Source organism: Strigops habroptila, chromosome 2 (assembly GCF_004027225.2).
Source record: "Strigops habroptila isolate Jane chromosome 2, bStrHab1.2.pri, whole genome shotgun sequence".
Classification (NCBI taxonomy): domain Eukaryota; kingdom Metazoa; phylum Chordata; class Aves; order Psittaciformes; family Psittacidae; genus Strigops; species Strigops habroptila.
Window position 1 is genome coordinate 55,448,006 of NC_044278.2, and position 13,380 is coordinate 55,461,385.

A 13,380-nucleotide genomic window follows, 5' to 3' on the forward strand; every position below is an offset into this window, starting at 1 on the left:
TGATCCGGCCACGGCCAGGCCCTTCTCCCCCTCCCAGGCACCCAGGGCGCTCGCAGGGGCGGGCCGGGATCGCGGATCCTCCTTCGACACCCGGCTTTACAAATGGAATCCCCTTAAGTGCGTTTTTGCCGAGGAAAACCCGTCTCTGGCTGGCGGTCAGGCTGCCAGCAGGGGTCAGCCTGTGCCCGTGTTTGTGGCGGTCTGCCAGGGCTTGTGTCCGGGCCGGGGCCGATTAGCTCAGGCTGCGGCCCTTTTGAGTGAAGCCTCCGGGCACTGAAACTCTTGCTGCTGCTTGGTGCTGCCCCGCAGAACTACCCCTAAAGCGCTCCAGGAACGGCAGCGTGTTGGTACCACAGCTCTGACCATCGCACATGAAGCCTGTCCTGCCCGACACAGGCACTGAGAGGCGACCCAGGGAAGACATGCTCATCCTCGCATGTGTTGCTGGCAGCATGGTTTCTGAAAGCGTTGCCACATTGTGTCACACTGTTTTTTCTCCATTACATCTGTTCTGTCATGCTTACTTGCCATAGTCCCTTCTCAGCTACTTTACTCAGTGCAGCCTGATGGTTTTATGCTTTCTTGGGATGCAGCTGGGCAATACTATTTCTTTCCCCAAGGCTGCTTGCTTTTGCTCCTGTACAGTGGTTTGCTGCCCAGAAAGTTGCAATGACGCGACCGTCCATGGGGCTGCACTTTAAAAAGGAAAATAACAGAAAGTATTGTTTTCTTTTGTCAGCTGGCCTTTGAGTGGTTTCTCCACTATGTTAATTTTGTTTTGTTTTGGGGCTCACAAATGCTGTCCCCTCTTAAGCTGTTTTAATCATGCCTGTACAATAAGTTTGTCCCCTGGGCACACCTCTCCATCATGACTATCATTATCATCATGGGTAGCAACAGACCTCCATCCTGCAAGGCCTCCACTCCCACATCTCCCCTGGGCTCTGCAGCTGTCTAGTGTCCTCAAGAGGCAAGGCCATGTCTCCAGGCACAGCGGCTGCTGGATTGCAGCAGCATCAGCTGAGTGCAGAGGAGACTGGGGAATTTACTCTGACCACAGCAAGGTTTTTCCTGCATCTTGTTAAGCTCAGGGGAAGCTGTTGTGCTGGATGCCCATCAGCCCTGATAAACTTTGCGAGCAGTGGGGTGAGACAAGCAGCCCAGGCACTAACAAAGTTGAGGTCTTGTGTGTGCACCAGGGACTGCTGCATTAACTCCACTGTAAGGTGGACAACCTGTTCCAGTATTTCAGCACCCTCATTGTAAAGAATGCTTTCTTTACATCCAACCTGAACCCCCCTTTTTTTAGTTTAAAACCATTACCCAACCCGATGAGAGAGAATATAAGGTATTTGGGCTTTAACATTTTTTCGTGTCTGGGAGCCACCACCTGGAACAGCTCTCATGGGAACAATTTTAAGCAATTTCTTCTTGGGCAGGGCAATGGAGACAAAGCTTCCTATAGCCTCTCACCCTGCTTCCACCTGCCAAATAGTCCTCCCTGCATCTGTGGGCCAAGAATTCATGGGGAACGTAAGTAGAGAGTCTTATATTAGACACGAGCCTCAGTCAGTCTTATTTGTATTTGGTGCATAATGATAAAGCTTTATCCACATCATTCCTCTTGCCACTGACGGGTGGCAAGAAAAGATGACCCTCAAACCATGGAAGAGTCGGTAGTAACAATCTGCTTGACCTGCCCTGAAGCCCCACTCTGCACACCATGCTCTGTTGTCTTCCCACTCGGTTGTGCCTCCCATACCGAGGGCTGCTCTGTGCAGTGTTATTCTGTGCGATATGCAATCCCTAATACCACACTATGGGATAATGGGGATCCTGTATGTAGGATTGGCAGGGTTTCCATGGAAAACAGCTTCACTGGAACATACTGTGAAATCCCGATGTCAAAGTGATTTGTTACACCCTGTATGCCCAATCCAGTCTTACCTTCTTCCTACAGTTAGAAGCACCTTCTATTTATAAAAGAAAACACACTAATTAAGAAATACAGAGAATTCTTGTTTGCACATCACCACATTAGATGATGCAGTACCCTGTCTTTATTCAAAATAAATAAATATAAATAAGTGTGTTTTGGCAGTGGTAATGCGGGAGCATGTGTGTGTGTACAGTGTCTTGTTTTTAGATTGTGGCTCTAGGGATAGGTTTTGAGCTGCATTTTCATCTGCCTGTCCCCAGAATGGCAGGGTCAGGGATATGCAATGGCTATGCAAGGACAAGCCTCCTGGGGGAGGATTTCTGAGATGTAGTGCTGAAGACCTGATACGTTTCTCTGGGCCACAGGCTAGGAACAGCAACTCTCCTCCCTGCTGCTGAGACCAGTTTAAGGTGTCTTTGCCACAGAAGGCCAGCACAACATCAGCTGTCTGACTTGTGGGGAAGCTGTCAGGAGGTGCGTATCTGGAGGGAGAGGCACATATGGAAAGGTGGCTTGGGGGCATGTCTGCGAGGTGCACTCTGTCAGTGTGACACTCTTGGAGGTTCCTCGCAGCAGCTTGTACCTATGGCCTCTGCAGTGTGCCTGGCACAGGTGCACGCTGAGAGAGGAGTTGGAGCAAGAGACAAGTTTGTTCAGTCTCAGATGTTACGGAGACATTTCCCAGGCAGGTGAGATTTGGTCTGAAATTTCCTTGGCAGAGAAGTTCCCAGCAGATCCAAGCTCTGAGGGCTGAGTGAGAGCGTTGCTTCAAAAACCATGTTCTCCTTCTCCTGGGTAAGGCAGGTGTGCAGGCACACTGCACAGCAGCACCACTCCCTCCCTCTTCAGCTACTTCTTTTCCAGGATTTGGGTTTCTGCCTGATAATGGCAAGGCTGCTTAGTGTAATGTTTTTTCCAGTATTGATGGGAGAGAGGCTTTGCTGGATAATAAGATGTGCAAGACAGAAAACATGCTATTTCTAGGCATTACTTGGAGCAGATGTGATATTTTGTAGTCTCATGGCCCCTAAGAAAAAATTCTACTTAATTTTTGATTGCAAAAATGCTGTGCTGTGCTTAATTGATATGAGGAAAATAACGTTTTAAATGATGATGTATTAACAGCTACATCATTTGCTTCCAGCATTTTGTTTTGCAACAAAAAAGCAGAATACTCAAATCCTCTTAAATAAAATAATGCACCCTGTTGATCTTATTAGCACCTGAAAAATTGAAGAAAATATAAATTCTGCACTAGGACTTTAAAAGTGGATCCCTTGAATGAAAAGGATGAGAAGGGATAACAAACATGGCTTAAACACTGTATTAGCGCTTTTATAGTCAAACTCTGGATGTGTGGTTACTGGATCAAATTCTAGCTGTGGCAAAAAGCCCTTGATGTTGCATAGCTTCCTTGGCTAAAATCTCTTCTCACCTTCACATGTCACATGTCACCTATGTCTCATTGCTGATGGATGCATTGCAAGAGAAGAAAAAGGAAGAAGAAATAAAAGTGAAGAAAAGTTCTTTAACTACAGAAAAATGTGATCGTTTGAGAATTTCTTGAATAGTAAATGCACCGATGTCTTAGAAGCTTAGGTACCATGGTGATAGTTGCCTTAGCAATGTTTTAGCTACGTAGGTAATTACAATCAAACCTGTCTCTAGTGGCAAAATGATGCTGTATTATTTTATCTTTTTGCAAAGCTTTGTGAATGTGCAATAATGTGTTTTATTGGTTTTGTATCTAGGCATCAGATTTTCTCTCAAGCTTCTTGTCCTTGGCATTCTTTTGTTTTTATTATTTCTGAAACCTAATGTCTTTCATACTAAGGCTTCGTACATGTGAAAGCATGACTAATCTAGTCCTTACTCACCTACAGATAAAAGGTTCCCACTTTTGGGGTGAGACAGGGTCAATTTTAAAGGTTGTGTTCAGGTTCTCATCTTTTAAGAACTGGTACAGCCTGAGTTGCTGTACGTTTACTACTGATGTTTCCACAGCCTGACATAATTTAAAAATCTGTGTATTTTCACAGCAGGCACTCAGACAAGCCAAATGTTATGAAAAATGGAATAAGTGGGCAGATATCTCAATTATGATTTACAGAGTGTCTTAATAAAGCCAGTACATAAAAATATAAAGCAATATTGAAGACAAGAGCAATGATCTTTTCCATTTGGAGTTGGAAGTATTTGCGTTTCAAAGTTATTTATTAGGAAGGAAGGCAGTTTGGGATTTTAGAATAGGCAAAAGTGGCTGCCTGGTAGGGCAGCAGGCTACCAGACATGACAAAAAGTTGTTGTTGGGGTAGTGGTGGCTCCCGCATGGTATGCTTTGGCTCTTGCAACATCTAAAGCTTTAAATCTCACAGTGCAGGAGTGGTAAGCCTGGCTTCCCAGGACTTTCACTTGGGTTTTTGTCTTGGATCACCAAAATTCAGTGCTTTTCAGGCCGTGGAGAAGTCCTGGACCAGCTCAGTGACAGTGCATTTGTTATTACATCTGCCACGCTTGTGTTCCTTGCACTAAGTGAAGAAAGGGCTTGTCCCTTTATGAAAATATCTAAGGGAGAAGTATTATCCATTGAAAATTGAAGTGTTTTCAATGTCTCTTGATGTAAGTCAGCCATGTCTAAAAACAGGTTCTCTGTAAAGCCGATAGCGTTATAGCTTTGAGAAGTCAAAACTGCACAAAATCATCAGGAACTCTTTGTTATTTCTGTTTCTAGTAATTTCTCCTGCTGGAACCAAAGAAGAATCTGTTCCTTGTTACTGTGCTAGTTTTGCCCCATATGTGCTCTGACAAGGCTGCTTTCCCCCCACTGCAGAGACATCAGAGGCTGATGGGCCTGTTTCCTGAGCTCTTGCTGTACTCTGTGGTGGCTTCAGCACTTTATTCTGAAATATTCCTGTGATTAGACTCCACAGTGTGCGTTTAAGACAGGCTGATCTTTAACTCGGCCTTCATGCCTGATTTGTGCACTTTGGGGGATTCTGAAGTGTTTTTTATAACTTTTCACGCTGAATTTTAATGATGAGAACATAAAAGCTTTTTGACTGTTATGCACTAATTTTTATTATAATCACCATTAATAATCATCTAATAGAACCTAATTTTCATCAAGGTTTGATTCACATTTCATAAATGCCTCTGGCAAGTGCTGAAATGGCACGTTGTTTTCATAAAACTCGAGTACCTGCTCTGCTTAATTAGGGACCATCAGCTGCAACAGCTTCTGCATGACAGAGCTTTCCGAGGGAGCCTGAGGGCTGGGAGGAGAGAGGTGGCTTCTGCAGGGCTGCTGCCATCACAGCTGCTGAAGAAATCCTGCATCATGGTGGTGAAGCAGTGGTGTTATAAGCTGGGAAGATGTTTTGCACCAGTGGCTCTTGTGCCACTGATGCGGAGATAATTTTTGCTTATCCTGTGGGATAGGCTAGTGCAAGGTCCTGGGAAACTTGTGGGAGAAAGTCATGGTAGACATGGAAAAAGTAGAAGACCCATCTCTATGTATTTCAATGTGTCTTATAACGGCTAATTTTGAAGTTGCAAAGATGTTAAAACTTCGGAATTATTCTTTTTGGTAATAAACCATCAAGAGAAATATCCAAAGGTAAACAAAAAGTCTTCTGCTTGGCATTTTTAACACACATGTACTGAAGTAAACATTGAGTCAATTCAATTTAGTCCTAATATATTTGTTTTCACTTTCTTTAGGAGAACACCCCCCAGGGACAGATGTACTTGGATAATAAAGATGAAAGTACTATTCCTAGACAACAAGAGATGGAGCTGAATCAGACATCTCTACGTCAAACCAGTTTAACTGCAAAAGTGGCAGCCAAACCAGTGACCAAAAGTTGCAATGAGCTGCGGCTTTTGAAAGAGTATCATGGCATGGTAGCAAGTCTTGGAGAGCAACAGACCCTGTGTGAAAATCCAGCAATACGGGAGGATGTCTGCATTGCTCTGGGGAAGGATTTCACTCCTGTCCCCGTTCAGGGAAGGTAAGAATAAGGACAAATAGAATATCTTTTTCTCCTAATTAAAGTTAATTTTTATTACCTTACAGAGCAGATATGCATGTTCATTGAGTGAATGTTGTTTCTCCCACCTACATAGAGAACAGGAAGCTTAATGGGACGTCAAAGCAGTCTTAATTGCCATGGAGGGGTTATGGATATTTAACTAATCTCAGCTTTAATAGCAGCCATAGGCCAATTTTACTGTGTTTTCAAGACCAGACATATGCCTTTCCTTCCCTACTTGGTGTCACAAAACACACAGAGATAAAGAAGTTTTCATGTCCCACCCCTCACCTCTTTCAGAAAAACACAATGTAAGGCTGTAAATGGAACCGCTACAACTAAATTGCAAATACTAAAATGGCAATAATAACACGACTATGGCAGCTGACACACCACATATCAAGCGTGTGCTCTTTGTGCATCCTCTGCTCCATCAGGAGAGGTGCAGGTTTGGGGGTGGGAGTGCTAGTCTTTCCTGTTGTGACAGATACAACATCAGCAATTCTATTTGTAAGTATTTAGAAATATTTTATAGACCCAAAAATATTGCAGGTGGCTTTTTAACGCTTTCTTGTTCACACATTTACTTTCTTAAACCCCTTTGGTAGCACGATGGAGCAAGCTTTGCACCAGTAACAACAGCAGTGTGTGGAAGGCAGCCAGGAAGGCAGCCAGGGTGGACTGTCAACCTTTTTGAGAATTTGTAGAGGTGACTTGACAGAACTTAAAGCGAGAACAATGCTGTACCTAATCCAAGCTCCTGCAGAGCACAGGCCTTGAAACACTGCCTGGGGGTGTCTGCATCGAGCAAGATGGCTCACATTGCAGTGGTGAAGTAGAGTGCTAGCACAATCTCCAGAACCTGATGCTGGAGACTTGTTGCACTGCTAGAAATCAGGAAAAAACAGGGTAGATTTCAAAGCAGTTTAATGTTTAAATCAGATTTTAAAGAACTAATTAATTAAAACTAAACATAAAAGTACAATTTATTTAATGATTTGCCATTTGCCATGATGGTTGCCCAGAGAAGGTGTGGCTGCCCCACCCCAGCCAGTGTTCAAGGCCAGGCTGGATGGGGCTTTGAGCAACCTGATCTAGTGGAAGGTGTCCCTGCCCATGGCAGGGAAGTTGGAACTAGATGGTCTCAAAGGTCCCTTCCAACCCAAACCATTCTATGATCCTGTGATTCTTATGGACCAGCTATCACCCTTTTGGCTAAACTTCTTTCTGTTATTTTTCGGTGTACTGGTGATACACAACTTACTGTGAACCTATAAACTACAGTTTGGAAATCATGGTCACAGGTGTCAGAGATGAAAAATACTAAATCACAGGGGAGTCTGCCTTCTTGCAGGTGCAGGGAGTACCGCCAGGTCTTTTGATAACACTGTTTTCCTGTTGAGTAAACTGTAGTCATTGTGATTTAAGAATAGACGTACAATTAAACAGCCAGGCCCATGCTCCCTTACATACAAATGTATATCTAATCTTCTATAGCAACATATTAGGTCTCAGGAAAGGATCTCCTGAAATTTATCCTTGTTAATCTTTGCCTCTCTTTTTCCTCCAATATTTTTTTTTCATGGAGATGAATCTTCTCTGGCTCTTCTTAGCATGTATTTTAGCCAATGCACATGAGGTGCAGTTAAAATACTGTGTGACCCCTCTAGTATGAGTAATTACCCTTAAATCATTGGGACTGCTCAACAGAATACAGATAAAAACATGGATAAACCTTTGCAAACTCACGAGTTGTTTGATTAGTTCATTAAAATGAAAATTAGCTTTTAATGTAAATTGTTCTTTTGCTTGCAAAGAAAACTACTAATGATTAAAAAAGAGGAGACCAAATCCTTTTTTTTTTATCCACGAAGAGGTTCACTAAATTGGCATGTCTGTATGATTTTGTTTTAATGCATCTACTTAACTTAAATTGCTGAATTATCTTTCAGGGATAAGATTCCTAGGTTCTCTAAATTGTTCAAATGTACACTGAGAGAAGACTTTCCAAAGAATCTATTTAACAGAACAGGGGATTTATCTCAGTCCCTAAAATAACCTTGAAGCAAGTGTTCTTGAGTTAGGCAGGACCCTTTTCCTAGGAACATGGATGTCCACCTTCTTCTGGACTGAACATTTCCATTTGACTGCAGCACAGTCCTGCAGCTATTTTGTGGTCAGTGTACAGGCTGCCTGCCTGTCAAAATGCCTTCCTATTTACTTTGTCTATTGAAGACCAATACCTTCTGACTTTTTACTGCATTGCTTTAAGCTCCCTTGGCTCTGTGTAAGGAGGCTTGGGCCATCCACAGTGGCCGCTCTGATGACTTTGTCTTTCCAGAGCATCCTTCCCCTTAAAATAAGCCTGTCTGCCTTCTTGTGAGCAACATAATTCCTTTGGTCCTGCTTGCTGTGGGAAATGCAGCCATGCCTCTTTGAGTGAACTATGGATGAAGCTCCAGTGGTGTTCAGTGGGAATGTGCCTGGCCTAGGGTGTACATTTTCACTGAACTGTGATGTAGTTTTGTCTATCAGAAAGATAGGTTTTAAAGTACTGCAAAGTGACACTGAAGTCTGGATTTTGACTTTGCACTTCTCTTATTTTCCTCAGCCTTTAAACAATGGATTGATCAGGCTCTTTTTCATTACAGTTATGTGAAAGTTGCTTTTGCGGTTGATAGACGTTGGTCCAAGCCACCTTCTTTGGCTTGGAAGCCCCTTACCTTGCAGGAAGATTTCATGCTGCTCTGTGGCAGCATCAGCAATGCTCTTCAGGCCAGCTCTGATAATCTCCAGTAGCACAAGCTATTTCTGTCCCTGTACATACAGGATGTGGCCAAAAAAAGGCCCCTGCTTGCCTTGGTGTCATTATCATCATCAGTGCTACTTCCACAGAAAAAGCCTAACAGCACGGTTTTATATCAACCAAATCTGAAATCCTCTTTAGTGATCCCCAGGAGCGGGGTGAGGTGAGCTGTTTTTGATTTAGGAGTTAAGAAGACTTGAAGGCCAACTATAGACATGAGATGAATACTAACTCTTAATCTCATGTAGCAAATTAGTTCGTGTTGCTATTTAAAATTAGACTACTGAGAAAAGAAGGGCATTCACTGGAATGTAAAAGTGGTGGAAGGTGGTGGAAGAGGGGAGTAATAGAGTAACTAGACCCTGTGGCATTAATTTCATGTTGCATTTCTTTCTTTGACACAATTGCTGGTTTACCTCCTTTAGGTGGTCAGATAATAACATTATCTTCTTAGGAAAGGAAAAATAAAAAAAGGTTGGCAGTTGTACAATTCATTATGTCGTGAACTTTTCACGAGAAATTAGGCTGTGAAAGCAAGGTGATGAAACCAAGCTCTATTGTTACTCTGCTGAAGTTATATTTGGATGAATTCGGCCCTGGAACTTGCTAGTCATTTAATACAATAGCCCTTGGGTGTTTTTATTTTAATCTTTGTGCCTCATTAAGAAGATTCATCTTTGGGATAACAAAAGAAAAAATCTCTTTTTTGGAATCTGCTTGAATTTGTGTTTCATCAAACAAAACTATTTCTCTCAGCATTTCTCCTGTCCTGCAGTTTCACTTATGCAATGCTCACTTATGCAAGAAAAAGTAAAAACAATCAATCAACCATATTTAACTCTTCCTTTGCTCTGTGTCGGTGGTGCCAGCATCAGTAGGGAGATTTGTTTGCAATGAGGAAGTCAGTGAGTTAAAACTATGTATTGTATTCTCAGTTTGCAGCAATACAACAGAAAGATTGCAATTGTATTTCCTATTAGTTAGAGAAGCTGGGAGAGGATAAGCTATTTTATATTGAAAAGTCACTATGAAAGTGAAGTTATGCCTTTAGGAGTGAGGGATTATAAATCTCAATTCTGATTTTTAATTATGTTGATGTATTGCTACTTTTAAATGACATTCACAAGACTTAGAATTAGATGTCAAGAAGACATGGTTACTGTCTAGATAAGTAAAATTTATGTGGCAATTTAAAAGCATCTTAAGACAGGGGAAACAGACTGAGGAAAAAACCCTCAAAAACATTCAAAACACATTTTTTGTGTGTTGTAAGACTAATTTTGATCTTTGGCTATTAGAATGAAATGGGATCATCTTCTGTTCAACAGTCAAACAGGGAAAGTGGTCATTTTCACACCATAATTGCATGTTTGTGTAGGAACCATTCTGATTTTCATGTCAATCACGCAAACATTAGAGAGAGTCCAGGACAGAAAGATGACTTCACAGCAAACAGCCACATTCATTATTCTTGTGTAGCTTCTGATGATCTTGCTTGCTGCCTGAATGGTGATGCTTCTGGCTTTCTTTCAATTTCTTATCTGTAGTGAATGTTTCTGAATTTTGATTCCCCACGAGGATCTTTAAGTGCTATGGCACTGCAGTGAATAAATAATATTTAGGAGGTTTGCGATTTTACTAATTGATTTAATTTGGTTTGTTTGGTTTTGAATATAGTCTCTAAAGCATTTGTCGCTAACATGGAGGCATGTGGCTGCAACACAGCTTGTCTGGAGCAAACTGTGTAGAGGCATGGAACTGCTGAGACTCTCTGACTTAGCTCAGATTACAGCTCCCTGCTGTTGTCCCTACTACTTCACAAAATACCATTCAAAAAACTGAAAAACTAAAACCAAGCAGCTCTAGCACACTCTTAGCTCAAATGTTAGAAGGTATAACAGAAAGACAACATTATGCACAATACACAGATAAATAAGTTATTGAGAAGTTCTGCTACTCCCTTCGAAATCACTGTTCCTCATTTCCTAGAAAAAGCATCTTGGAGTGGTAATGGAAGACAGAAATGCGGTTGTATGGTGTAACTTAAGCAGAGTGTTTGCTTCATTTGAATAAAACTGTTTTCAGCAAAAGGCTGATTTTAACTTAGTTTTTCTTGTTAATGGAAAAATTAACAAAAAAAAAACCCCAAACCCCAAAAAACCCCCCCAAACCCACAACAAAACAAACCGGAAACAGATCTCACTCATGATAGATTTCCCTGTGTTCAGAGTTATTTAATTTCTCTGTGTTGCTGTGTACTATTCATCATCTCAGTGCTTATTTCTTGTAACTATTTAAAATATCTCAGATTGGTCATGTACTACAGTTTCTGTTCCATCATCAGCAGATTAAAACCACAGCACTCCCATGTAGCCACTCGAATGCTTTTTGATTCTGATAGGACATTTCCATAAACAAAAATCCACCACTTTTTAATTTTTGGTTTTAAGTGCTCTGTAGAAAGAATTAGGGGGCTACTAATTAACTGCTTCACACTTTTCCAACTGCCAGGCTAAAAACTGAACTCAGCACTCAAAGAAAAATTTGCAGTGTACCAACCTCCAAAGATCCAATGTTTCAATTGAATCCCTGTGACATTGCACAAAACTGTTGAATTTGGCAAGCAGTTGCTCTCTTCCTAATGGTTAGTAATATGGTTTTGTGGGGTTTGTCTTTTTTAGACCTCTTAGGCCAATTGTGGAAAGATGCCAATAACATACAAGCTTCAATCCTCTTTGGGGTTGGACAGCTGTTTCCTCATGCAAACCTCTGTTTAAGCAGGGAAGAAGCTTTTAATGCTAGTGATGCTTTTTTTACATTACATGGTTGAAGGGTTAAGCCAATCAGACATCCAGACTTTGAAAACCAATGTGTTGCTGTGGTGGGTTGACCCTGGCTGGGTGCCAGGTGTCCACCAAACCTCTCTATTGCTCCCCTCCTCAGCAGGACAGGGCGGAGGAGAAAACAAGATGGATAAAACCAATAATGGGTCAAGATAAAGGCAGTTTAACAAAGCAAAAGCAAATGTCACATGCAGAAACAAGGGAAAACAAAAGACTTATTCTCTGCTTCCCATCAGAAGGCAATGTCCATCCACTTCCCAGGAAGAAGGGCTTCAGTACGTTTAGTAGTTGCAAGACAAACACCATAAATAATGAAAGACACAGCCTCCCTCTCCATCTCCCCCCTCTTCTTCCTCCTTTTTCTTAGCTTTTATTGCTGAGCAGCCATCATACGGTATGGAATACCCCTTTGGCCAGTTTGGGTCAGCTGTCCTGGCTGGTGAGGGGGAATGTTGTAGAGACAGCCTTGATGCTGTGTGAGCACTGCTCAGCAGTAGCCAAAACACCCTTCTAGCTACAAGTACAAAAGCACAGCACTATAAGGGCTGCTATTGGGAAAATTAACTCCATCCCAGCCAGACCCAATACAGTTGCACAGAGGCAGCCCCTGTTGAGCAGGAGGGCATGCATGGGGCGAAGGGTAGCTGATGTGAGGAGCAGCTATCCATGTAAGATGAAGCAAACAACTCAGTCACTCAGTACCCCTCAATAAAGTTTTTTCTTTAAAAAAATGTTTGGTGTGCTTCATTCCTGGCTGATGTACGTATGTTCAGGTAGGATTTCTGACATACTAACCAACCGAATGAGAACTTTGTACTAGCAGGTGGTCAAATCATGCTTATTAATGCGAATTCAGGTTTGTCCCTAAGTTTCTGCTGTGTAGGTGTGCATGTGCAAAAACCTTATATCGGGAAGAACAATGGACTCTTTTCTGACAGTTGCTGAGGAGAAGGAAAAAAAACCATTGGAAATCCATAGCCTTTACATGTATGGCTCCATCAGATGGACATGAAGATAGGCAGCCATTGTGGCATTGTAGTTGGGTGGTAAATGGTCTTCATGAAAACATGGCAACTTTTCCGTGGGCTCAGGCCCTGAATTTGAAGGATAGAGCAAGACAAACCCTGAAAGTGCAGCCAAAAATAGTTGAGAATAGGAGTCATGGAGAGGAATCTGACTTTCGTCAGTAAGTTTGGACCATTTAGCTTTAAGGCTTGAACTTTTTTCCCCCTCCCCCCAAAGGTTACTGTTAGAAGCAGATATTTTAGAGCATAGTTCTTCTTGGTGATAGAGATGTGTTTCAGTTTGCCCAACACTTTAAATGTCTCTCCCATTAGAATTAATTAACATCAGAGTGGTTTGTCCTCTTTTGTTAGGAGTACTGGAAATCATTTCACTGTCCTACCCTGGACAGTGAAAATTTCCAGGGTAGTGGTGGTCATATATTTAAGAACTGAAATTCATGTTAAACTGAATGTAGCTGATGGAAAAATAGATTAATGCAGATGGAAGAAATTAGCCAGTGAATTAAAGAAAAAAAAAAAGGTCACAGCTTGTAGTCTGGCAAATCATATGGCTTTTTTAAAAACCTCCTATTCATAAGGAGCTCAAGTGATTTAGTCTCTGAAATACAGCAATAGCTGATAAATGAGTCACCAAAATGCTTACAGACAGTGACCAAGCAAAAGCAATTCTCTGCTTAATAGGTACTAATGGGACTGCAGGGGCAACTTGCAATAATTGTGCTAATGGACCACCAGA

The 13,380-nt window shown here is 41.9% G+C and overlaps 1 protein-coding gene across 1 annotated transcript in view; it reads left to right on the top strand.

The window, feature by feature from the left end:
• The first annotated feature begins 5,609 nt into the window (after positions 1 to 5,609).
• The window catches only part of OCA2 (OCA2 melanosomal transmembrane protein), a 163,556-nt gene continuing 155,785 nt past the window's right edge, over positions 5,610 to 13,380 (top strand). The window contains exon 1 of the mRNA XM_030476159.1: positions 5,610 to 5,949. Coding sequence (XP_030332019.1) covers positions 5,681 to 5,949 — 269 coding nt within the window. The 5' untranslated portion in view covers positions 5,610 to 5,680. The remainder of the gene's footprint in view (positions 5,950 to 13,380) is intronic.